The sequence below is a fragment of the Vulpes vulpes genome, chromosome 13 (assembly GCF_048418805.1).
Source record: "Vulpes vulpes isolate BD-2025 chromosome 13, VulVul3, whole genome shotgun sequence".
Classification (NCBI taxonomy): Eukaryota; Metazoa; Chordata; class Mammalia; order Carnivora; family Canidae; genus Vulpes; species Vulpes vulpes.
In genome coordinates, this window is record NC_132792.1 from 124,340,322 (window position 1) to 124,366,593 (window position 26,272).

The window sequence follows — 26,272 nt, forward strand, 5'->3', positions numbered from 1 at the left end:
GGAAACCACCATAAAAGCAGCAGCAGAGGAGGGAAATCAGGGTAAAGAGGTTAACCAGCACAAAAGTGATTTAAAGGGAGTGGGGGGATTGAATTTGTGTGTGAAGGAGACAGAAGAAAGCGCAGAACAGAAGGTCCGATGGGAGCAGGCAAAGTAACTGCTGCAGGACTTGCTGGGCTGGGGCATGGGGGACAGACCCCCACCCATCTTACCCCCAGTTGGGGACAAGAGTCTGCTCGCGACTCCAGAGGGATCCCAAATGATGCTCTGTGCAGGAGCAAATGTGTTCCCACGGCTGAGGTTTGGTTCTGTTCCCTCCTCTCTTATCATGCTCACGAACCCGCGCAGCTGCCTCATCCAGAAAGGCTAACCCAGGCTCAGGACTGCCCGGAGGTGTGTGCATTTTTAAAAGTGACTACCGGTGCCCTCTCTGAGCCACTCATCTACAGCCTCCAGTATCTAAAGTTAAATGCTCAAACTGAGGACAGAAAGACAGAAGTCCCTCCCACACTTAGAACTGGGAAGGACCTGGGGTGCTCAGTCCATTAAGCATCTGACCCTTGATCTCAGCTCAGGTCATGATCTCAGGGTCGTGAGATCAAGCCGTGCATCAGGCTCCATGTTCAGAAGGCAATCTGCTTGAGATTCTCTCCCCCTCATCCTCTACCTACCCTTCTCCCCTGCTTGAGCTCTCTCTAAGAAAGAAAAAGAAATGGGGAGGATCTGACATCCTCAAAATATTTCATAGAATAACAGCAAAATCAAATGTTTCAAAGGCAAGCTAGTCCTCCAAAACTATCATAAGGGTCTCCTGCCTGTGACGGTGGCAGTCTTGTCACCCTCCAGTCCTCATCCTCGTTGCTGCCAGCCATCAGCCTAGAACCTAGATGCCATGCCCTGACTGCAGTTCTTCACCAGATGCACAGGGTCCACAGCTCATGATCACCTCTGTCTTCCTCCCCACACTATGCTCCAGATGCTCCAGGGCCTCTGCTCCTTGCACCTGCTCCCCCGATGCCCTCTGTGCCCTCTCTTGTCAAGGCCAACACCTGCTGCTCCCTCACGGCTCAAGTGAAGGGTTCTCCCCTGGTCCTTCCAACACCACCTCATCTGCTCCGACTCCACCCTCCACGCTTGTCCTGCAGCCTTTAAGGACTCATTTGTGTACATGCTTGTCTCCTCTACAAGTTGATCAACCTCCTGAGACCAAAGTCTGGGTTTTGTCTGGTTCTGAAGCTGCAGTATGTAGCACAGAGAGTGGCACACATAGGAGCTTAAGGGATGAAGAAGTGAATGAGTGACTTCATGAGTCATTTAGGTCTTTCTCCCTAGAGCACTCTGGAGTGTTTCTAACACTATTTTAGTTCAAAATAACTTAGAGCAGAGAAGGCAGATGGAGAGCTGTTCAGTGGGTTCAGAGTTTCAGCTGCACTGCACACTTCAACATAGTTAATTTAAGATGGTAAACTCTGTATTCTCCCACAGTTAAAAAAAAAAAAAAGAAAGAAAAGAAAAAGAAATAAAAAGCACTAAGGGGTACCTGAGTGGCTCAGTCAGTTGAGCATCTGCCTTCAGCTCAGGTCATGATCTCAGGGTCCTGGGATCCAGCCCCACATCAGGCTCCCTGCTCCACTGCTTTGCCCTCTCCCTCTGCCCCTTCCACTCTGCTCCTGCTCCCTCCATTTCTCTCTCTCCCTCTCTCAAATAAATAAATAAATCTTTAAAAAAAAAAAAAAAGAAAAGAAAGAAAAGAAAAGAAAAGAAAAGAAAAGAAAAAAAGACTGCCAGGAGGCCACTAAGAGTCTGATCACCGAAAGGACTAAGAAAAAAACACTTGAGCAGAAACCACAGCCCTAAGGACAGCACTCCTCTGGTTTTAAAATGCAGCCCCAAGTCCAGGATAGGGACTCCAAGATCAGACTCCGTTATTTGGTTGTACTTGAAAGTTTCAACTTCCTTAAATCCCAACGCATATTAAGTGCTCTAAATACTTCCTGAATGTTCTAGAATCACTTGAGGAAGCAGCTCCAAGCACAGAAATCATCTCCTGTAACATAACAGATAGGGTGTGACTTGAGTTCCACGTGGTCCCCTCCTAAGGAACAAGGTGGTCTCTGCCCAGAGACATCAGGTAGTGTCTGGTGCCCTCATCTCCCTGCCAAAGATGCTCCCCCTCTATACCTCTAGCTGGCCCTCCCCTTCCTGTGTGGAAGCCAACCCCAGCCCATCCCTATACCAGTTCTCAGTGTGACCTCCACCTTCTCTTTAAACAAAAAGCTTCAATCTCCCCATGTCATGTCTTTCATTTTCTCAACCAAAACACAGGACCTGAGGCCACTCAACTGGTCATAGGAAACACCAGGGTTCAGGAGGTTCAGGAGAGCGTTTTCACTTGGTCTCAGATGAAGGGTCACTGACTAATCAGAAACAGGCCCCAAACTGCCACCAGTGTTATCCATCATCAGAAGACAAGTAAAATCAAAACCAAAAGGTAATGAACCCCAGCCCTCACCTCCTAGACAATGGCTTCCCGGAGGCCAGCTCATGCAGAGACCCGGGTGGCAGTCGCCACCACTCCCCTGGCTGCTCAGGTGAGCCAGTGCACCCACAACAGCCCACGTTCCTCACGACCCCTGACCCTAGCAAAGCCAACCCCTGACCCTAGCAAAGCCATAAGGAGGGCTACTCAGCCCTGCTCTTTTGTTAAAGGATAGCATTATCTCAGAGGGAATGAGGGATCCATAAAGGCAGGGTTGTCTTTTTTTCAAAACTGTAGGGAATGGGCCATGTCTTTGTGGGTCTATGCAGAAGTTATGCAGGGCCTTAAGAGCCTCAAGAGGCTACAGCACAGCTCCCTGAAAACTACCTCTTCACAAAAGTACCAGAGAGGTCAACGCTACATACCAGATTCTACTCAGAAGTACACATCTCCTGCAGAAGTCACAGGAAGAATCAGCTGAAATTCAGGGGTGCCTGGGTAGCTCAGGTGGTAAAGCATCGTTTGCCTTTGACTTGGGTCATGATCTTGGGGTCCTGAGATCAAGCCCTGCATCGGGCTCCCTGCTCAGTGGGGAGCCTGCTTCTCCCTCTCCCTCTGCTCCTCCATCCCCACTCTGCTCATGCTGTCTCTCTAATTAATTAATTAATTAACGCTTTGAAAAAAAAAGAATCGTCTGAAATTCAGAGGACCCATCACCCATGAGCCCATCCTGTCAGCCCTATGCCCCCCATGGCAGCTGAAGTCACAGTTCATAGCAGGAGCCATCCACTGGGTGTCCCTGAAGCCTTATACAGAGCAGGAAAGGTATGGACAAGATTCCCACACCTCCCCAGTGTCCTGGGGACAGTAGCTAGAACAGCTTATTATATAACAGCTGTCAGGGCCTTCTGTCCCTTCTGTGCCCTCAACTGGCAGCCTAGCCACCAAGGGCATGAAGCTTTCATCGAGGGAAGTAACAGGGATGTAGACTACGAAGGCCCAGAGTTTTCCAGCTCCTGAGGGTGGGCACAGCAACAGCAAACGCCCAGAGAAATTGGGGACAGGAGAAAATCCCAGAAACCAGCTGGAATGCCAAGAGAAAAGGAAACAAAATCCCAGGTTAGCCCTAAAGGATGTGTCTTTCTTGGATGTCTCTGGTCTCCTTCCAAAGAATATGACTTCCTACTTCCCACTAAATTCTGTTATGATCTTCATAGACCATAGATCCATTTCTTCCCAAACAAAAGTTTTTTGAAAAATAATCCCACTGTCTTACAGGGAATAAAAATTGAGGTAAAATTTCACCACTTTCAATAAAAGCAATGCTTCCATGCTTGCAGCTCTACCCTTTGAACTCTAGCTGGGAAAACCATTAGAAATAGGACAAACAAAAAAAAAAAAAGGCTTTTGAGGAAACATGAATACAATAAAAGAGATCTCAGAACTTAGATCATGGTTTCTTTCTTATTTTCGGATCAGAGCTAGACTCAGTGGCTTTCTACATCTTGCCACAAAATTATATCTTCTAATTTTTTGTGCCTATAGGGTTTTTTGTTATTGTTGTTTGTTTTTTTAACAAATCTCTAAGGAGCTCAGCCAATGCAAACTGGCCCTTGGCTGGTATTTCCAGGGAGATCCATGGAGAATCTCAACGTCAGAAGGCAGCCCTGCCTCCTACTTAATTACACCCTTTCCCAACTCCCTGTTTCTGGGGCTGTGTGTTTGAGCCACCACCTCACTGAGCCACCCAACACAATCACATCCACAGCACATGTGACAGAGCAGCCACCCCAAGGGAATGAAGCTCAAATGGACTGAGACCTGGGAAGGGAGTCTCAACCTCCTGTGACTGTTTCAGACCAGCACAGTCAAAAAGGTTGGTCGAGCTAAACAACATAACTAAGATTTCAACCTTTCTCAAAATTATGGAAAGAAAAACAACCTCCCTCTGAACCTATTGCCTTGTAATTCATATGTCTATCTACCATAAATGTTCACAGAGGAGACACACATATATTGCAGGACCAAAGGACTACATCACTGATATTCTTGTATTAACATCAGCAATGCCTTTACAAAAATGGCTCTAGAAACTGAAGCTCTACTCTTAGACTTTCCCATACCTACTTATAGCTGCCATCTAGCACCTATGTCACCCTATCCTTCCTCCTTTCTCTGATGAAATGCACTGGAGTCTGGAGGTGGGTTGGCTCCAAGTTGTAATGGCATATGTAGCCTTTCACCTCTAGGTCACCATACTGAGTCTGGGCCACACCGGCAGCATCTGAAAGCAGTTACTGTACCATCGATGGCCTTGCTTCAGACAAAAGCCACTGTTGTAGCTTTTCACCCTGTGGGAAGTCTCAACCAGGAAAGGCAGTAAGGAATGAACAATGAGCCGCCTAAAGAAACTCCCAATTAGCCAGAATCCATGAGAATGGTCTGAAGGAGACCTTTGCAAGAAAAGCCTAGGAGCCTTATAGTCTGATATCGATGTTGGGGCACTTCGTCTGTGGGGGGTGTGATGCTACGGCCAAACTCCCTTCCCTCAACCTAGTAAGAGTCAGATGCCTATAAAAAGGCAAGCATCTCATTAACCCCTGAAATCCCACAAAACTCAGAACAGCACCCCTTCAGAAAAGACCAGGCAGGAGTGTGAGTGAGCTCAGTGGTGACAGCAATCAAGGATCCCATAGCCCAGACCAGCAGATGCTGTACAAACACTGGTGAGCAGAGGGAAAAAAAAAAAAAAAAAAGTTTCTTGCCTCCCTACCCTCCTTTCTTTCTCCAGCTTGTGAAACGAGGTTAAGACAGACCCTCCCCCACCCAATATCCAGCTATAACATCCCTGTAAGAAATGTCACACAGCGGGGAAACAAAATGATAAAAGCCCAGTACAATAACCTGAAAAAAGGCAGCTATTCATTGTTTTTTAAAGACTTTATTTATTTGAAAGAGAGAGAGAGCAGGAGTGGGGGGAGATGTAGAGGGTGATGAAGAAGTAGAACAGGGAACAGGGAGCCTAACATGGAACTCGATGTGGGGCTTGATACCAGGACCCCAAGATCATGACCTGAGCCAAAGGCAGACACTTCACTGACTGAGCAACCAGGTGCCCCAAAAAGCAGCTATTAAAGTATAAGTTTCTAATCTTTAAAATTGTCCAATTAGTCCAACTCCAAAAAACCAATACCCACAATAAAATGTGTTGGCAAATACGAAAAAGTTATGGTGCCACTTAACATACTGCTGTCAAGAACCCAAGAGCTGGGGATCCCTGGGTGGCGCAGCGGTTTGGCGCCTGCCTTTGGCCCAGGGCGCGATCCTGGAGACCCGGGATCGACTCCCACGTCGGGCTCCCGGTGCATGGAGCCTGCCTCTCCCTCTGCCTGTGTCTCTGCCTCTCTCTCTCTCTCTCTGTATGACTATCATAAATAAATAATAAAATTAAAAAAAATAAATTTTAAAAAAAAAAAAGAACCCAAGAGCTATTAAGTCATTTTTTTAGTCTATTGCAAAATGTGCAATATAGTTACAGCACTCTATTAATAACTATTATGCAGGGAGCCACTTTATGTGCTGCCCTCAAAATGATGAATTTGCCAGCCTCGTGTGTTTACTCAGTGATGATGATGATGGCCCACGTAAAACTTTCAAACTCTGGGGCACCTGGGTGGCTCAGTGGTTGAGCATCTGCCTTTGGCTCAGGGCTTGATCCTGGGGTCCTGGGATCGAGTTCTGCATTGGGCTTCCCACAAGGAGCCTACTTCTTCCTCTGCCTAGGCCTCTCCTTCTCTCTCTCTCTCTCTCTCTCTCTCTCTCTCTCTCTCTCTCTGTCTTTCATGAATAAATAAAAGCTTTTAAAACACACACACACTTTCAAAACTCCCAGACACAAACAAAACAGCTGCTTCTCAGAAGATAAGTGGCAGTGAAGCGCCAATTCCTACACCCCTGTGCAGGCCCTCGCCTGGCCCCTTCCTTCCCAAGGGACCTCAGGGAGGCTCACAGGGAGGTCCCCAACCCATCCCAGCCCCACAACTACTGCAGGATGTGGGCCGGATCCCTAGCCTTGATGAATCTCCTCGTCTGTGAAATGGGGACAGTCACCATACCCAATCATTGGATCAAATATGATTGCACATAATGTGCTTAGAGGCAGGTGGTGGTTAGATCAACAAACGTGGTCATGATCACCCTTAACGAGCCACTACTGGAGGAAAGCTTCCCTGCCCAGGCAATCTGCCAGGATGTCTCTTACCTTAGATCACTATCCTGTGACACATTTTGTACTGCCATGTGTGGCACATGGGTGAGGGGGCAGGGGGTGGGGGGTAAAGTCTACATGACATAAAATTTTAACCATTTTTAAGTGCACAGTTCAGTGGCATTAGGTACATCCCATGTTCATGCAATAATCACCACCATTCATATCTCTAGAACTCTTTTTCATTTTCCCAGACTAAAACTCCTTATCATTGTCAAGTCTCCAGCCCCCTCCCCCCAGACACCCCCCACAACCATCATTCCACACCATTCTGTCTCCATTAATTTGAGAACTCAGCATCATCTGTAAGTGGAGTCACACAGTATCTGTCCCTTTGGTGATTGGTTTCTTTCACTCAGCATAATTTCCCCAAGGCTCATCCATGTGGTAGCAGGTGTCCCAATCTTCCTTTTAATATATTAAGAAAATATTATATATATTTACATATATATATATGTATGTATTTTACCTATTTCCTTCCATGGTATCTATACCACATTTTGTCTATCCACCCATTTGCTGATAGACATTTGGGTTGCTCCCACCTCTTGGGTCTGATGAATAATGATGTCATGAATGTGGGTGTTGCACTGCTAACCTGATGTTTGATATAGTATCATCATTTGTTAAAACTAGTATATAAAGCATCCCTTGTCATTTAACTTCTTGTGAGGGCAATGTGGTGACTCCTCTCTTTGGACACTTTATGTCTGGCAATACTGCGTAATATCTGTTCATGAGATTCCTGGAATGCCTCGCCTTCTGCAGCCTTTGCCCACCTGTTCCTACTCACTGATCAGCTTCAATCACCTCTTCTGGAACCCATCCATAGGCAGCCAGCAGAGCCATCCCTTGCAGGAGCCAGCACCTGCCCACACCCCAGGCTGGGAGGCTCAAGGGCAGCAGGGCTGCCTCTTAACCACCTTTCTATCCCAGCACCGAGTCTGGTGACCACACAGCAATACAGTAACAGCCAAAAAATGTTGGCCAAGCAGATTAGCCAAGATGGACAGACACAGAGCATGAGAGAATTATAAAATAAATATACTGGATGTTAATTGCATGGAAGGAATCCTGGGGTCAGGAGGTCATGTCTAGGTGCACCCGGGTGGCTCAGTGCTTGAGCGTCTGCCTTTGGCTCAGGTCGTGATCCCGGGGTCCTGGGATTGAGTCCCACACCGGGTTCCCCACAAGGAGCCTGCTTCTCCCTCTGCCTGTGTCCCTGCCTCTTTCTGTGTGAAAGAGAAAGAAAGAAGAAGGAAGGAAGGAAGGAAGGAAGGAAGGAAGGAAGGAAGGAAGGAGAAAGAAAGAAAAAAAGAAAAAGAAAGAAAGAAAGAAAGAAAGAAAGAAAGAAAGAAAGAAAGAAAGAAAAAAGAAAGAAAGAAAGAAAGAAAGAAAGAAAGAAAGAAAGAAAGAGAAAGAAAAAGAAAAAGAAAGAAACCATCCAGAGAGGTGAGTTTTATTTTTCTCTTCTATAAAATGGCAGTTTGGATGCTAATATTTTCTGAACATGTGCCAGGCAAAATACACCTATGAAGCAGTTACTCCTGTTAACGCCATTATACAAGTAAGGAAATTGAGGCAGAAGGTGGCAAGTCCCTCTCTAAGTCCACAGAGGTGGCAAATGACAGAGCCAAGATTCATACTCCATCAGTCTGGCTGCAGGAACCATGCTCTTAATTGCAAAAGTAATAACCCAGGGGTGCCTCATGGTGCAGCCGGTTGAGCATCCGACTCTTGGGTTCAGCTCAGGTCCTGATCTCAGGGTTGTGGGATTGAGCCCCACATCAGGCTCTGCACTCAGCAGGGAGTCAGCTTTTGACTCTCTCTCTCCCTCTCTCTAAAAAATAAATAAATCTTTAAAAAATACCAAAAGTAACCCAATGTTACATAACCTCTAAAGTTCCTTCTATGCTATAGTTCTAGGATTATAACATGCTAATGACCCAAAAGGATATTCTGAGGTCTCCAGGAGTGGAGGTGATGTATAACATTAAAATTTTATGATGTGGGATCCCTGGGTGGCGCAGTGGTGTAGTGCCTGCCTTTGGCCCAGGGCGCGTTCCTGGAGACCCAGGATCGAATCCCACGTCGGGATCCCTGCATGGAGTCTGCTTCTCCCTCTGCGTATGTCTCTGCCTCTCTCTCTCTCTCTCTCTCTCTCTCTCTGATGACTATCATAAATAAATAAAATTTTTTTACAAATTATGATGTTCATGTAAATCAACATATTATATTGAATTCTGCCCTGTGTAAGGATTATAAAGAAAGTTTGGAAAGTTCATGATCCTTCTAAAAAGATACTTGACGTGTGCTCTAAAATAGAGCAGTGAACACTACTCTGTTTCTTTTCAGAACCAGAGGGACCCATTCATGTCTTGGGGAAAAAAAACAGCTCACTTCCTTGCTACTCTGCCCCGAAGGATTTGAAAGCAGCCCAGTGCATTTTTCCTTTCACTTCAAACTGTGACAGTTCCCAGCCTTTAAGGGAAGGGGGGTTCCTTTATTACTGAAGACCGTCCTCCAGCCTGGATGTGATCTGGTGTCACCACCTCACCAAATAGAGGAGGCAGTGCTGTATCAACCCTACAGATCAACCATCAGATGAAGGAAGAAATTAAATCTGAGGGCCTGGTGTCTGGCTGCCTGGCCTGGAGCTTGCCCTCTCAGTTGAGTTCTGACAAGTGAAGATACACTTCCTCCCTGGAATACCTGGGATCATTCTGAGCATCCAGCAGGTACCCCCAAATTCCATTATTCTCCAGACCAGAACTGAACACAACCATATTAAATGGAGCAAAAACCAAGGTCTTATCAACTAAAAAGAAATTCAAGGATCTCCAAACTAGTCAATCCAGAAACACCTAGACCAGGAGCCACCCGGGCAAGAGAGCTGCATTCACATTTCATCCCTGTGGATCTCACTCTTCTAGAACAAGAGGCCACGTCAGTGGGCAGGCATCACGCCCCTCCTCGCCATACCCTGCCAGCATCCCCTCCTCCATCAGTCTCTCCCCTCATTTCCCATGAGGTTTCTACTATATAAAAGCGGAATGGGGGGGATTTTTTCCCTGAAAGGCCAGAAATCCTTAGAGAATTCACAGACCAAAAAAAATTACTGTCTAGTGGGTACACAGATACTAAGTAAAGCATAAGTTCCTAATATGATGACCTTGCTCCAGGGAGATCCACACAGGCAAAACAACTGCCTAAATAAATCTTACTAGAGCCTGGTAGAGCAATGGGAGCCAGAGGTTTTCCGGGTGACCCCCAGCAACCCCTGAAACCTCTATGTCATTGTTATCTCCTCCTGACCACCATAAAGGGCTGTTAGGGAGAATCACTACTAACAAGAAACACTCCATTTAAAAAAGTAAATTAGCACAAACCACCACCACAGAAAAAGCCCATAACCAGCAACTTCTTTCACACAGGAAGCAGAGAGCTTGATTAGGCATATGAAAACCATGCCTCTGTACTACATTTGCCACCCTGGCTGCAAAAATGCTCGTAAAGCCATCATTAGGCGACTGGCCGCTGTCAGCCCTTCCTGTGCTTGCAGGCTGCCGAGACAGTTAGCCATCCTGCTCTGCTCAATGCCCTTTAATTGCACGGCCTGTTTTATTAGCTGCCTTGACCTCCAATAAAAGCTCAGGGGTAAACATGCCTGAAACCTGAGCTAGGATGTCTACAGTGTTCCAGCTTGTGCATTTCCTCCAGGGCTCCTGCAAGATGTGCACACACACATGCACACACATGTGCGTGCACACACACACGCACAGCCCAGCTGGTTAGAAAGACTTCTTAGAAATTCCACCAAGAGTCACCTGAGCAAATTTAGGGGGAAAGGACTACGGGAGCAACGAAGGCTCCGATACCTGGGACCACAATCAATGAAAATACATGGAGGGCATGCAGTGCTGGGTGGGGCACCCCTGGCTGTAGCGTGTGTAGTGAGCCTCCCCTGGAAGGGGTGCAGAGAACTGAATGCAAGAATGCCAATGGAAAGTGGTACTTGGGTACGGGCACCAGAACCCTAGTGCTGCTCAAGGCCAGATGAAGTTCTGCTAATTTTTTTTTTTAAGATTTTACTTATTTGAGGGAGAGAGAGAAAGAGAGAGCACAGAGGGAGGGTGAGAAAGAAGCAGACTGCCTGCTAAGCAGGGAGCCCTATGCGGGGCTGGATCCCAGGACCCTGAGATCATGACCTGAGCTGAAGGCAGATGCTTCACTGCCTGAACCACTCCAGCACTCCTGAAGTTCTGCTTTTAATATCCGGGCTCCCTGAGTTATGTTTAAATCACAATGCAAATACAAATTATTATCTTTGAAATAAGAGTGAGCAGAACATTTCACAGGACGCAGACAGGTAAAAGACAAGCTAGGTTAGTTGTCAGGGAAGAAAATATGATGGATAATAAACGAGCAGACCTTGCCAACCTGGCAGTTGGCCACCTGCCAGCTCCTCACAGACCACCCTCCAAAACTACAGGAGATTATGCCCAAGTCATGGGCATGGGGTATGTAAATATTGGTCTAAACAACTGTATTCATAGGAGCAGAGGGAAGAAGGGGAACAAAAGGAGAAGAAAAGTATTAGAAAAAAATCTAGGTGTAGAATTTTTTTAAAGAAAGACAAATAAAATGCCTGGAGTTTTGGTGTTCCTGGACTGCTACCCTGGATGAACTCCCCGCAAATTATTTCTAAATCCTGACCAGGGGGTGCCTGGGTGACTCAGTTGGTTAAGAGTCTGCCTTCGGTTCAGGTCAGGATCTCAGGGTCCTGGGATCAAAGCCGTGTATGTGGGGAGAGGGTGGTGTCCCTGTTCAATGGGAAGTCTGCTTCTACCTCTGCCATTCCTCCCTCCCTCTCTTTCCCATAAATAAATCTTTTTAAAAAATAAACTAAAATAAATCCTAATCAGTATGACAGGGTTTTATTTCATGTAAAACTAACTATAAGCCATCTTTATAACTAAGGCACTATTTTTTCTCAGACATTCCTTACCAACTTGCTCTTATAAAATCGATTGTCCTTTTGTCTGCCCGAGTTTATTTCTGTGTACAAACAAAGAAGACAGTAAACTGCTTTATTAAGAAACAGGAAGGATCCTGTCCATCAGTTTACAATCCAAATTCCAAATGCAGACACATCAGGGATGACAGTGCTGGCAGTACCTCTGTTTGGATGGGCAATCCAGGAGGACAGGCCTGGCTGGTTGCAGGGGGGCGCAGGGAGTCCCACAAAACATGGCAACCCTAGGAACAGCTTCAGGCTCCAGGTGTAGCCAGAAACCCATGTGAGGCCTTATGAAGATCCCTTTGGAACTAGGGAGCAAGGCCTGGGTACCATAGTCTTGGGGCTCCTCTCCGGCTTCAGAGACTTGCAGAGACCACCGACTCCCACTCTCCTGGTTTACAAAAGAGGAATGAAGTGCAAGCTGGCTAGCAGGCTTGCCCAAGATCCCAGTGCTAATTAGTGCTGAGGGCAAGATGGCAAACTCTTGTCTCCTCATCTAAGGATAGTCCATTCTCTACTAAACATCTGGGATTGGGGATGTCTGGGTGGCTCAGTGGTTGAGCGTCTGCCTTTAGCTCAGGTCATGATCCCAGGGTCCCGGGATCGAGTCCCACACTGGGTTCCCTGCAGGGAGCCTGCTTCTCCCTCTGCCTGTGTCTCTGCCTCTCTCTGTGTGTCTCTCATGAATAAATAAAATCTTTAAAAACAACAACAACAACAACAGTGGCGGTTGCCAGCTGTTTGCCTGATTGGCTGTTTATTTTCTGTATAACCAGTTGGTTAGAGAGCTCAACAACTTTGGGTTGTTCTTGGTTTGTTACTCGGTTAATAAGTAAGTCTCCTGTTGCTGCATGAAACCACCATTTAGATGGAGCAGGGTGCAGGGAAGCAGCTATTCCAACTCCAAAGAAAGCAACCACTATAAATAAGACAGTAGTGTTTTACGGGGAAGTGTGGCTGCTCATCATTGCTAATTAAAAAATGGAATCACACCACAGACAAATCTCAAGCTCTTTAAGTTCCAAGAAAAAAAAATCCTGGATTAGCAATTATAAATCTCAGATATCACTCAGCTTAGATAAAGAAGCATCAAAAGCTTATATTTGTCACCACTCGTGGGGCAAAAGAGATTTTAACTTATTTGCAGTTCATTCTTTAAAAATAAAGACATTTGGGGGCACCTGGGTGGCTCAGTCGGTAAAGCACCTGCCTCCAGCTCAGGTCGGGATGCTAGAGTCCTGGGATAGAGCCCCACATGCAGCTCCCTGCTCAGCTGGGGGAGAATCTGCTTCTCCCTCTCCCTCTGCCCCTGCGCCCCACTTGTGTGCTTTCTCTAAGAAATAAATAAAATCTTTAAAAAAATAAAAATGAAAATAAAGACATATTGTGCATAAGAACTAGCAAAGATTTTAAAACCATGCCGTGAGTGGAGAACTAACAAACCTTTTTCCAAGAACTTTTTGTGGCTGGCGACAGTATCGAGCTTAAACTCCATTAAGCAGAAAGGATGAGTCAAAATAGCCTCCCCCTGCCCAACATGGCCTGTAACACTTAAGATATATTTAGATATAGTTCTGCTTATCAAAAGAATTCAGTCTACCCCAGAGCCTTCTGATATGTTAACCCACACGCAGCAGCTCAGGAATATCGACCCTTTCTGGGTAAGAGTTTCCAAGAACGCTCTGAGAGCTGAAACGTGGGCAGGAAATACCCGCTCAGTGGGGGAGGGGTCTCTATTTCCAGACTTCTCCACAAGGTCTGGGCGGCATCGATGCGATAGGATCAGCAAAGCATAACTGCAAAGAAAACTGTCTGCGAAAGATAAAACTGGATGGGAAGGCAGATAAGCCAGATTCCTGGTGTTGCCCAGATCTGCAGCATCGCCCATGCCCTCACTGGGGGAAATCTGCTCTCCCTGCTCAGGAGTGGGAATGCGAAACACAGCGGCTGCCAAGCTCCCTGGAGGGTCTCGGAGGGGGCAGGGCTTGACGAAGGGATTTCCATCTGTGACAAGGAATCTCACTCCATATTCATGGCATCGCAACTGAAAGGAGTGGCTATTTTTGTCAACTGAGCTCTCACAAATTTTCTGTGGAGTCACCCTACAAAGGAATAAATAAGCGCTTTATTTGCTGGAAGGCGAAGAAATGGAAAAGGAGAGGAGTTCACTGGCTCCGTTTTCTCTGCTGCTTTTGCGTTTTGCTGTGAGACCACTGATAGGGAGGGAGGGAGGGAGGGAGGGAGGGAGGGAGGAAGGAAGGAAGGAAGGAAGGAAGGAAGGAAGGAAGGAAGGAAGGAAGGAAGGAAAGAAGGAAGGAAGGAAGAAGGGAGGAAGGGAGGGAGGGAGGGAGGGAGGGAGGGAGAGACGAAGGGGGAGGGAAGAAGGGGAGAGGGAGGGAGCTTTCATAAAATTTACCTTCCCAGGGAAAGCCACTGGAATAGACAGAAAGTGAAGGCTGAACATTACCTGGCAGGTTTCACTGACCCTCCTACCACTGCCACCAGTGCAAGGAGGAGTTCAGACAGGCTGTGCCCAAGGTCACAGGACCAGGTTTAGACAGACTGTGCCCAAGGTCACACACTTAGTGAAGTAACCCAATTTGGCACCTAGGTTTGTCGACCCCAGATCTTCCTTTTTAAGGTCATAAGCGCCTCAAAAATGGATGGATCTCTTACCCTCTTAGTGCCGTCAACAACTCGAGTGCTGCCTCAGATGTCCTCACCTCTCTACCCACTCCTGGACATGCTGTCACTGCCCACCTTTCTCAGGGCACCAGACACTCTTCTAACAGAGATCCCCAGCCACCTCCCATTCACTGAATCAGGGAAACCTCCATCATCACATCCTTGATCTCTCCAAGGTATCTGACTGTTGTCTCCCTCTGAAGCTTGCTTCTCTCTCATCCCATGACTCCACTGTCTCTGATTTCCTTCCCCTTCTTCTGGTTTCTCCCTGACTTCTCTTCTGGTTCCTCAGAGTGCCCATGCCTTCAATGTCCCTGAGTCCCACAGCTCCATGCTCTCTTGCCACCCACAGCCTCACCATCTAGGGAGAGCTCAACCTCTGGGGATGCCACCACACTCACCACCATCTTGAAGACCCATGTCTCCAGCTTAGAATCCCATTGGGACCCCCTAAAACATTCTGCTTCAAGCTCTACAGAGCCCAAACCAATTTTACTATCCACAACCTTCCTCATAAATCAGACCCACAATAACAAAAACCCTATCCGCTCCTGTACCCTCCATCTCAATTAATGGCAGCAGCTCCTCACCCTTGTCCCGGCCAGAAATCAGGGAGAGCCCTAATCTTCCTCCTCTCCTTCTGCCCCATATTCCCATGAACTCCAGCCCCTGTGGGTTTTCTATGTACAACATCTGTGTGGTCCAAGCTGCCTCTCCATTGCCACTGCCACCGTCTTAGCATCCTCCATTACCCAGGCCATGGCGAGGGCCCTCCTTGTGGGCTCCCCGATGCTGCCCTCTGCCTATCTTCCCTCATTGTCAGAGTAACCTTTCATAAATAGATATCTGGTCACCTCATTCTCTTCCCAAATGTCCATCAACAGCCACCCAAGTCTTATAGGATAAAATCAGACTCTTCAGCTGCAAGGCCATTCATCCTCTCCCTGCTGCCTTTCCAGCATGTTCCTCACCTATGCACATGCTGTGCTATGGTAACAATGCACCCCTGCAGTCCCCCAAAGGGTATGACTGAGCACACATAACCTCCTTGTGCCTTGTGTCTGCCTTTCTAACTGCCTGGATGTCAGCGCTGCCCTGCATTCATTGAGCCAGACTCCCCATCCACCTGCCAAAGGCAGCTCTATCCTCCCCTCTGCTCCCTGCCAACTCACATGGCCTGTGGTCCAGCACTTACTATACTGCTCTCTAACTCTGGCTCCTTGCCTGTCTCTCAACCAGACTGGGAGCTGCTCTCAGACAGGAATTTTCATCGTTTTGGTACCTTGGTTATAATGTGGGAGAGCAGTGTAGTTGATACATGAGCAGGAATCCAAAATGCTTAATGGGCATAGGAATATGAAAGCAAAGACAATAAATATTAACAAATCCAGTCAGCAGCATATTTTAGAAATACATTTTGACCAAACAGAGTTTATTATGGGAATGCAAGGATGGTTCATTATTAGGAAAACAATGATAATAATTAACAGTACTAACAGATCCAAGGAGAAAAATCATGTGATCATCTCCCTAACAACTGAGAAAGTATTTGGCAAAATAGAACATTCATTCTTTTTTTTTTTTTAAGATTTTATTTATTTATTCATGAGAATACACAGAGAGGAGAGAGAGAGAGAGGCAGAGACACAGGCAGAGGGAGAAGCAGGCTCCATTCTGGGAGCCCAACATGGGACTCGATCCAGGGTCTCCAGGATCCCACCCTGGGCTGCAGGGGGTGCTAAACCACTGAGCCACCAGGGCTGCCCAGAACATTCATTCTTGATTAAAAACACTAAATAAAATAGGAATTGATGGATACTTCCTCAATTTGTAATACTATATGTACATCTCAGTCCAAAAACCAACATCTTACTTAATGGGAAAAACTATACACATGCCCACTGTATCACATCCATTGAACACTGTATCAGGGCATTAATCAATGTAACAGAAAAAACCATTAAAGGAATAAAAACAAAACAAAACAAAAGGAATAAAAACAGCAAAGGAAGAGAGTAATGATATCTCTACTTATATAAGATATATTCTCTTGAAAATCCGGGGCACCTGGGTGGCTCAGTGGTTGAGAGTCGGCCTTTGGTTCAGGTCATGATTCCAGGGTCCTGGGATCGAGTTCTGCATCAGGCTCCCTTCAGGGAGCCTGCTCCTCCCTCTGCCTATGTCTCTGCCTCTCTCTGTGTCTCTCATGAATAAATAAATAAAATCTTTGGGCAGCCCTGGCAGCCTAGCGGTTTAGTGCTGCCTTCAGCCCAGGGTGTGATCCTGGAGACTCGGGATCGAGTCCCACGTCAGGCTCCCTGACTGGAGCCTGCTTCTCCCTCTGCCTGTGTCTCTGCCTCTCTCTCTCTTTCTCTCTCTCTCTCTCTCTGTGCCTGTCATGAATAAATAAATAAATCTTTTTTAAAAATCTTTTAAAAAATTTCTTTTGAAAATCCAAGAGTATTGATTTTAAAACTAATGAACACATAGAGTTTAATAAGTAGGAAATGAAGTTAATTTACAAATCAATACCCTTCTTATGCACAATTATCAATTAGAAGATTAAGGTGAAGAGCTCATTTATAATAGCAACAAAAGATATGAGAGTAAATTTAACAAGAAATGCACAAAGTCTATAGGAGAAAAGCCTTAAAACTTGCTGAAAAGTAGACTTGTTCAAACAGAAAACATATTCCATGTTCTTGGGAAAACATCAACATCATAAAGACAGCAAATATCCCCCAGATTAATATATTAATTTAACATGGTCCCAATTAAAAGACTTATTTTCTGGAATTAGGCAAGTTTATTCTAAAGTTCATGTGGGAAAGAAGGAGGACTAACCAGGAAACTCCCAGAAAGGAAATGCACTATTTGGGAGAGGGAAGGATAGCCCTACCAAATATTAAAACATACTACAAAGATTCTGTATTTAAAATAGCATGTGGGCCTGTGTGGCTCAGCTGGTTGGGCATCCAGCTTGGTTTTGTCTCAGGTCATGATTTCATGGTGGTGGGATCGAGCCCCACTCAGGTTCCCCACTCAGCACAGAGTCTGCTTCAGAGTCTCTCTCCCTCCCCCCTCTTCCCCCCTACCATGTGCACACACACTCTCTCTCTCTCTCTAAAGTAAATAAAGATAAAATCTATAAGTAAAATAAAGTAAAACAGCATGGAACTGGCACATGAAGAGACAGATACACAGCACATAGCAGAAGATCCAGCGACAGACCCAAGTCCACCTGAAAAGTTGGTTTATGATAATGATAGTATCTCAGATCAGTGGGGGGAATATGGATGATGAATGTTTGAATAAAGGGCCTGGTGACAACTGGATAGACATTTAGAAGATGATAAACTCGATGTGTACCTTTCATTATATACCAAAGTGACTTCCCAGTGGATCAGACCTCTAAATATTTAAAAGGAAACCACAGAAATAATCAAAGAAAACATTGGCGAATTCCTTTGAAACCTGAAAGTGATAGCCTTTGTAATCATAACTTGAAATCCAACTTCCTTAGATGGGTTCTGGAGCTCATTTACTATTTTTTTAAAGATTTTATTTATTCACGAGAGAGAGAGAGAGAGAGGCAGAGACACAGGCAGAGGAAGAAGCAGGCTCCACGCAGGGAGCCCAATGTGGGACTCAGTCCTGGGCCCCCAGGATCACGCCCTGGGCTGAAGGCGGCGCTAAACCTCTGAGCCACTGGGGCTGCCCATGATTTACTATTTTGATAAGCACTTTTTTTTAAGTAGGTTCCAAACGCAGCGTGGAGCCCAACACAGGGCTTGAACTCAGGACCCCAAGATCAAGACCTGAGCCAAGATCAGGGGTTGGATGCTTAACTGGCTTAGCCACCCAGGTGCCCCTTGATAAAAACATTCTTAAAGTAATTTAGGAATAGAGGTTTATTCCCTGTCCTTTGGCACCTACACAAATACACTCTACAAGATTTCAGACTGGCGCATTAAGTACGAAAGATCAGCGGGAACCCACTGAAACCTTGCTTCTTTGTCACAGTAAGACCACAGAGGAGGTTTAAAAAAAAAAAAAGAGGTAAAGAAAAGATGTTATGGTCAGCATGTGATTCAAGAGAGTCAAAAGGAAATCAGTTTATTCTCCTGAAAACAGACCATGAACCCTGAAAGAAGCCAGCAACCTGCCATCTTGGCCAGGGCAGAAGAGAGCTGAAGTTTGGCAGCCCTTGGGACGTGGTGCTGAGACATCCCCCTGAAGAACTCTCCCCTCTACCCACTAGGAGGCCAGTGCAGGGTGCCCCCGACAGGGTTTTCAAGAAAGGGCAGCAACAGAGAGTCTCAAGTGAGCGAAGAGAAATATGCGAAGTTCCCTTCCCCTCTGCATTACATTCCAGCCAAGAAAATTACTCAGTTCACAATCCTGACAACCCCATATATTTTTCCCACCACCCCCTGAAAAGTGATGCTACCGTCTGTGAGCCCAGGAAAAACAATCATAACTCTCCTCTCTCTCTCTCTCTCCCTCTCTCTCTCTCTAAGGTCGGGGGGTGGGTGTCTCCGACTCAGCCAGTTATCCTAACAGTGACTCTCAAGGGACTCGAGGGGGAAGCTCCCTTGGATTTCTCTGTATCTTGCATCTTTACTCATGCTTCCTTTTTGTGACCTGAACCACATAAATCACTTGAATTCCAGAGTAAAGAAATTGGATTCATCTTTACTTTGCTATAGGAGATCTGATGTACGGGGAGGAGGAGGCATGGCTGAGTACAGTGCCTAGCACATCCTCAGGCCAATAATTTGCTAGCCGTTTATAATCATCATCATTACCATCACCATTAGGATTACTTGATGAATGGCACGATCTGCGATATGCCAAAGAGCAACTCATGTTGCCTAAATTTTATTGACTTAATCGTTCCAAATGCTGACAAATTACTAGCCTCAGTCATTTAAAAATCACATTTCTAATGCAATAATCCTATCTGCGATGAGTGTGGAAGACATTACTACAGCCCAGGGATTTTTACAAAGTGAATTAAGTCACTATAAAAACTGACCGTGTTGGGTCACAATTAAAAGTCTGGTGGAATGAAATGCCATTACCCAGAGCTTGCTAAGCCCGAAGGAAGAGATTACCACTCACGTGGCTCTACTGGGAATGTTTTTAGAATCCCTAAAATGTTTCAGAAGTGTTCTCATTACTGATATTATCTATCAGCTGATTTTGTATCGAAAATATTTCTGAAATGGGAAAGATTCAAATAACGTTTTCTGAAAATAGCCATGTGCTCTTAAAAAGATTTCAGGTTAAAAAAAAAAAAAGATTCCTGATAAACTTCTCTCTTAATTAGTATGTATTTAAAATGCAACATGTATTGTATCTGTAATGAATCATACCATGCATGGCTTCTAGAGGAATTTCTACATGGAGTTATTTTTTCATACCTGTCTTGGAGCTGGGAAAAATACAGAAATACACACACACACACACACACACACACACACACACACATATTCCCCAAGTCTAGACTTACTTGGGCTCTGGCTATTTAGAGTCTACGTTTGGTGTTTTTAAACCCCATGACACATTCCTTTCTTTCATCTCTCTAATTCCTGGCCACCCTCTCAGTATGTCTGGCTAATCTTCCTGATATTTCTGGGGCATAAATGGTCCCAGAATACTTGACTGAGAGAAAATCAGATAGGAATGTTGTTCTGGACATTTTTTTTTTTACAAAAAAGATTTTCTTTTATTGATATGGAAACGAACAGATGCCTGATACCCTTTTGCCAACCCGAAACATTTCTGCTTGCTCCAGGGAATTCTTTGGGGCTGATGTTTCCTAGAGTTCCCACTGTCAATTCAAAAGTTGTGTCTCAGTTACCAGAACGATCTAGGATTGCTCAAAGGTGGAAGATTCATTCCTTGGCCCTTATTTCTGCTTGGTGCCTTGACTGTGCATAAAATGGGAAAGACACTCGTGCCAGTGGATATGAAATGGTTTTAGATTTACATACTGGAACGCTACAATGGGCAAAAGGACTGTTTTTACTGCAAATCCCCACACTTCACAAATCCACATTCTTTCATCTGACCCCTTCTACTTACCAGCCCTAGAAAAAGACATGATATAAACCCAGTAAGTACCTTTTTACTGACTGAGGTAATAAAAGTCAATCCAAATGTTTTACAATCCGCCACCAGGCACAGATCTTTACGCACCCAGGTAAGTTGTTATTTGAAGGGACAAATCCAGAGCATTGTCAACAGTTGCGTGAGCTCACAGTTGCCATTTCTACACCCCAGAGTCTTTTTTATCCCTAAATCTGCCTCTCTCCAGAAACCTCACACTCAGTGCATGGGAAACCAAACCCATTATCAGCCTTCTCTCTGGGAAACTCCCAAATCCGGATCTCCTCTTGTCTCCTGCCTCAGTTAACACCATCCCTACCCACACAGTTAGTTACCTGAGCTAGAAACCTCCAAGTCCTGCTGCCTTCTGCGCTGATGCCTTATTCTCCTGGGACACAGGACTCCCAGGAATGCTCAGAATAGGGTGGTCACTCCTCAGGCCATCAGAGCCACTGTCTAAATGCTGGGATGGGCCAGACGCCCTCAGTGGGCTCGCCAGAACTTCAGCTCCCCCCTTAACCAACTGTCCCCGAGATAAAACCGGGAGGATTCAAGGGGGCTTGCTACCTACCCATGAGTGCAGAGTGAGAACTCCTATGGCTATACATTTGGAAAATGTACTGATGAAATGAGAAACTGAAAGTGGATAACCTTTCATAAAAAAAAAACAAACAAACCTGTAACTACATAAAACATAAATCCAACAGTATCTGGGCTAATTAATAATCGTCAACCCCCATATCTTTCTCCAAAGAAAGTCATAAATATGGACAAAAGCTGATTTACTCAATGTCACTAAATAAATTAGTGGCGGAGAAAGAACTAAAACCAAATCCAGACTAAAACAGTAAGATTCTTGAATGTGCTATTCTGCCTCTGACTTCTAAATGTCCACCTAGGAGACTTTTAATACCACCTAGTAGAGTTTAATATTCTGTTTAAGAAAATACTCCCCAAATACAATTAAGCGTCATAAGTGAATTACAATGATCATTTTTGCTAATTATCCCTCAAAAACATGCCTTTATCTTCTAGACTCTTACTCTCCAGGGCAAATTGCATGTTGGAGGCACAATGACATCTCTTAGGCTAATGAAACTTAACTCTTTTGGTGCCTGAGAGCTACAGAGGTTCACAGTTTGCTCATAAATCTAGCCCTGGGAAGAAGGCAGGCCTTCTTCATGGGCCTCCATCTATCCACGGGCCTCCATCCATCATGCTCAAGAGAACACAGCATTTGTTGCCTTAAAATATAGCAGGCTTGAAAACTGGAATGGAAATTGTACCTCAACTGAGGGTACTGGTGCTTTAAAAATAAAGAAAAGGCTGAACTTTTATTATTATTATTATTATTATTATTATTATTATTATTATTACTATTATTATTATTATTCCTAGAGATACGCAGAAGATTTGTAGTTAAAACTGAGGCCCCCTACCTCATGACTAACAATGAGGCAATCCAGGTACTGTTGTTTCTGGCTAAGTCTTGTGCAGTCCCTGTACCAAATGTCATGTTTCGTTTTTTTATGCTACGTCCCATATAAAACCCCAGGCAACTGCGGCACTGTGTGATATTCCTGTGTGACTCTCCTGCAGACATGCCTGGGTCACTGTAAGCTGGTGCAGAGCACTGAGCTTCATTGTCCACGATGGGTTTCCCAGGGTCCCGTTAATTTCATCATGTAAATACAATTGGCAAATATATTGACCTGCCTCCTGTAACACTGGGAATGGATGGTCCAGGTGCTTCCAACAAAATCCAAAATCAATTTTGTCACCCGAGTCCACAACATAGGATAGATGCATTTGAATTTGGACATTTGTTTCTTCTTCCTCTAGGCTTCCTTCCTTTCCTCTATTTGTATGAAAAGAGTAGATTTTGACTGACCTTTGCACATAGCAGCACTCAGCAACCCAAATAAGCTATTCCTAGAACAGGCTCTTGAGAATGTTCTAGAATGTTTTGGTAGGCTGCAACTTACTAGGATTACCACCTAGCAGATGGTGCCATGCGTTCTGGACCCCTTGAAGAACCAAGGTTTTTCAAGATTTGTCAGATGGTCTGGTCTGGTTGTTCCATCTCACGGCACCCCACACTCTTCCTCTGTAGGACTTAGGGCACATGGGAGCAAATTCTGAATTGTGCATTTTGTGGTCAATGTCTGTATCCTCCGTTAGAATACAAGTTCCGTGTGGACAAGGGCTGTAGGTACCTGTTATTTCATTGCTGTGCCTAACACAGTGCCCTGACTGTGGTAGGATATCAGAGACTATTGATAAACGATCAAAAGAGTAAATAAATGTGTGAGTGAAACAGTGTTAAATTGGAGGATACTGAATGCAAGTATAAAATAAGCTTTTATATTCCCTGAGATGGTTCTCGGAGAGCCGGGACAGATTTATCAGCAAACTGCAGAAATGGCATACCGACAACAATCCACAAGTTAATTGTTCTTGAGATAAATTCGGAATTCATAAAACCAATTCTCTGGGTGGTAATTCTCTGGGTGTAAAATTTTACAACCTCTGTGGGTATTTGTTTAATTTAACCCTTGCAATATGAAAACACTGACGTGTGTGAATTTAGATAAGCAGACGAGGCAAGCAGATGCAGTTACTGCTAAATTTCACGACTGAAAATCACAGCATTTCATTTCAAAAGGCACAGGAATATAAATCCGAAAATGCCACTGAGCGGTGTCAGAAATCCCCACAGCTATGCGCTCTGTTTTCTGGATATTTCTCTCTAACCACTGATAAAAACTCTTTGAAGTGGAAGAGTAAATATTATCACTTGATAGTACTTGGGCCCAACAGTGCAAACACAATTGCATTGTGTTACACTCTGGGGTCTCATGAACACACCACGCCCGCCGAGGCAGCGTTGCCATGGAGGAGCGGCCGCGGCCGCTGCGCGCTGCGCCGGGGCGCTGGAGGGGCGCTGGAGGGGCGCTGGAGCCGGCCGCGGGGCAGCCCCGCTCCCAGGCGCTCCCGCCCCAACCGTCCTCAGCCGCACACGCGGAATGCTAGGGGGGCAATGCTGGCGTTCGAGTCGGAGTCTCTGTTGCCCACGAACAGGGAACAGGCGGTGGGAAACGCCACCCCCTAAGTATCAGCTCGCCTGTCCTCGTCCCACGGGTATTCGCGGAAGGCGCGCGCGGGGCGGTGGGGAGGAGAGTCGAAGGCTCGGCCAGCAGTGCGGGCGCGAGGCAGGGAGGCGGCCCCCCAGCGCGGGTGCCCCGCGTCCCCCGGGCGCACGGCAGGGGCTGGGTCTCGGGGGACGGAGGGGACGAGCCCCGCTCGGGGCCGACGGCAGGTGGCCGGGGGCGGGGAGCACGACGCGCTCGCCGTCCGGAGTGGAGCGCGGCGCACCGAAGCGCTGCGCACACCCAGTGGGCGGAGAGGCCCGCGCGCACCTCCCCGCTGCGTGCCCCCGGGGCGCCGGGCGAGGAGAGGCGCGCGCTCGCCGCCACCCCCACCCCTCCCCACCCCACCCCCCGGGGGCCCGGGGGCCCAGCCGCCCCCGCCCGCCCCCGCGTGGCCTCACCTTGCCGGGGAAGGGCCCCGGGAGGAGCAGCTTCAGCGCCTGCCTCTTCAGCTCCACCAGGCGGGCGTTGCAGTTCTCGCACCAGACGCCGCGGTCCGAGCCGGGGGAGGAGCCGCCGCCGCTGCCGGAGCCCGGGGAGCCGGTGCCGAAGCCCGGCGAGCCGCCCAGGGAGCCCGGCGAGCTGGTGCCGATGCCCGGGGAGGCGGGGCCCGGGGAGCCCGTGAAGGAGCTGGGGGACGAGGTGCCCGAGCCGGGGGACGGGGTCCCCGACGAGCCGAGCGCCGAGCCCGCGCCCTCGGGGGTGGGCCGGCTGCCGGCGCGCGACTCCTCGTAGGCTTTCCGGTACCAGCTCTCGGGGGAGAAGGGCGCCGCGGGCTTGGTGGGCGAGCAGACCTCGTTCACCTGCGGGGTAGACGTGCAGAGTCAGCGGCCGTGGGGCGCCCGCGCCCCCGCGCCCCCGCGCCCCCAGGGCCCCGCCGGGCGCCACGGCCGCGCGCCCCGGACCCTCCGAGCCCTGCGGCGGAATGTGCCTCCGTCTGTCCCGCTCACCGTCCCCGCCGCTCGGGTGCCCCTGCGCGGCTTCCCGGGCGCCGGCGCACTCCTCCTCGGGTCTGGAGGGGAGGGCTGGCTCGGGGGCTTCCCGTGGTTCCTGCAAGGGGGCACCCATACAGCCACCCATCCCAGGAAGAGCCCATGTTCGAGACCCTGGAAGACGCTGTGCCGCGGGCTGAGGGTGGGGGAGCATCTGGGTTTTTTATTCATCTGGGGTGCAGCCCTGCGGATCCTGAAGGTGCATGGAAGGAGCTCCAGGCTCCAGGGAAACGATCGAGAGGAACCGCAGAGAATTCGTGCACGCCCTCCCCCCAGTCGGCTTAACTCTGCCTGGAAGTGCACGAATGCTGCAAAAGTTAGGGGTGCGGGGACCGCCAGGAACGCGGGGACTGAGAAAATCCTGGGGGCCCGGCGAGCGCGCGGGCGTCCTCGCGGGCGGACCCGCCTCCGTGCACGCACGCCCAGCCCGCCCGGCGGAGGCGCCCCTGCGGCGGCGGGAGAGCCCGGGGCCGCCCGGTGGAGCCGCCCGCGGCGGGGAAAGGGGGCCCCGGGTGGAGGAGGGCGCCGGGAACGCGCCTCCGCATTGTGCCCGTCACAACTTACCCCGTATTTCTTGCCCCTGCTGGAGACCGCCAGCCTCTCTTTATTCCCAGCTACCGAATTCATGGTGGCTTTTCCAGCGGAGAGGGTCTAAATGTTCCACCAACGCCACATCCACAAGGTCTTCCAACCCAGAAGGGCCCCCCCGTGGTCGGGGGCCGCCTCTTGGCCCTCAAGTCAAGATTTCTTAATTGGGGGGGGGGGGGGTCGAGAGAATCAAAGCAAATGGAGCCCAGAAGTAATAGCACTAATTGGCAGAACGGGTTGGAGTGGCTGGTTTATTCTCCTCCTCAAATAATGCTTTTCCCCATCCTCTTCGGCCTCCTCCAGTCGCACGTTTCTTCTCACGGTCACATCCGGATCATTGGCATTTCCCCCCCGGCCAAGTGCACGAGGGAGGCGAGGAGGGCGGCCGGGCACACGCGGCTGCAGGGACGGCGGGCGAGCCCCGCGCCGCGCCTCGGCCGGCGAGCCGGCGGGGGGAACTTGTCTCCTCCACGGAGCTCGGTAACTGAGTTCAAAGAAATTCTCCCAAAATATAAAGATCCAGGCTCGGGGAGGAGCCTCGGCGCGTGGCGGAGCCAATATCCGCCAGCCCGCTCGGCCTGACAGTTGCGCGAGGGCAGGGAGAGGCGGCTCGGCGTGGCCCGGGCGCCGCCGCGGTCAGTGCGCGCGTGTGCGCCCGGGCGCAGCGCGGAGCCTCGGGAACCGCCGCCCCGCCGCCCGGGAGCCCGCCGCCCGCCCGCCGCCGCCGCCGCCGCCGCCGCCGCCGCGCCGCCCCGGATCCATTTTATGCGGCGGCGCGCCCGCCTGACAGCGCGAGGCGAGCGCCGGGGGGGCGGGGGAGGTCGTAAATCTCGCCCCTCGCGGGGAAGTTCCTGGAGAGCGGCCCGCGGCCGGGGCCCTAATGCAACGCCGCTGCGCGCGCCTGGCGCCGAGGGGCAGCGCCGAGCCGGAGGGCCGGACAGAAATGTGCCCGAGCCTCCCCGCCCCCAAGTTCTTTCT

General features: G+C 48.2%; 1 protein-coding gene across 1 annotated transcript in view; it reads right to left on the reverse strand.

The window, feature by feature from the left end:
* Positions 1-25,441, reverse strand: part of KIF26B (kinesin family member 26B) — a 446,195-nt gene extending 420,754 nt beyond the window's left edge. Inside the window, exons 1-2 of the mRNA XM_072732821.1 lie at positions 25,271-25,441; positions 24,116-24,517 (exon numbers count right to left, since the gene is read on the reverse strand). Of these exons, the coding sequence (XP_072588922.1) occupies positions 24,116-24,517; positions 25,271-25,333 (465 nt within the window). The 5' untranslated portion in view covers positions 25,334-25,441. The remainder of the gene's footprint in view (positions 1-24,115; positions 24,518-25,270) is intronic.
* Between the last annotated feature and the right edge of the window lie 831 nt (positions 25,442-26,272).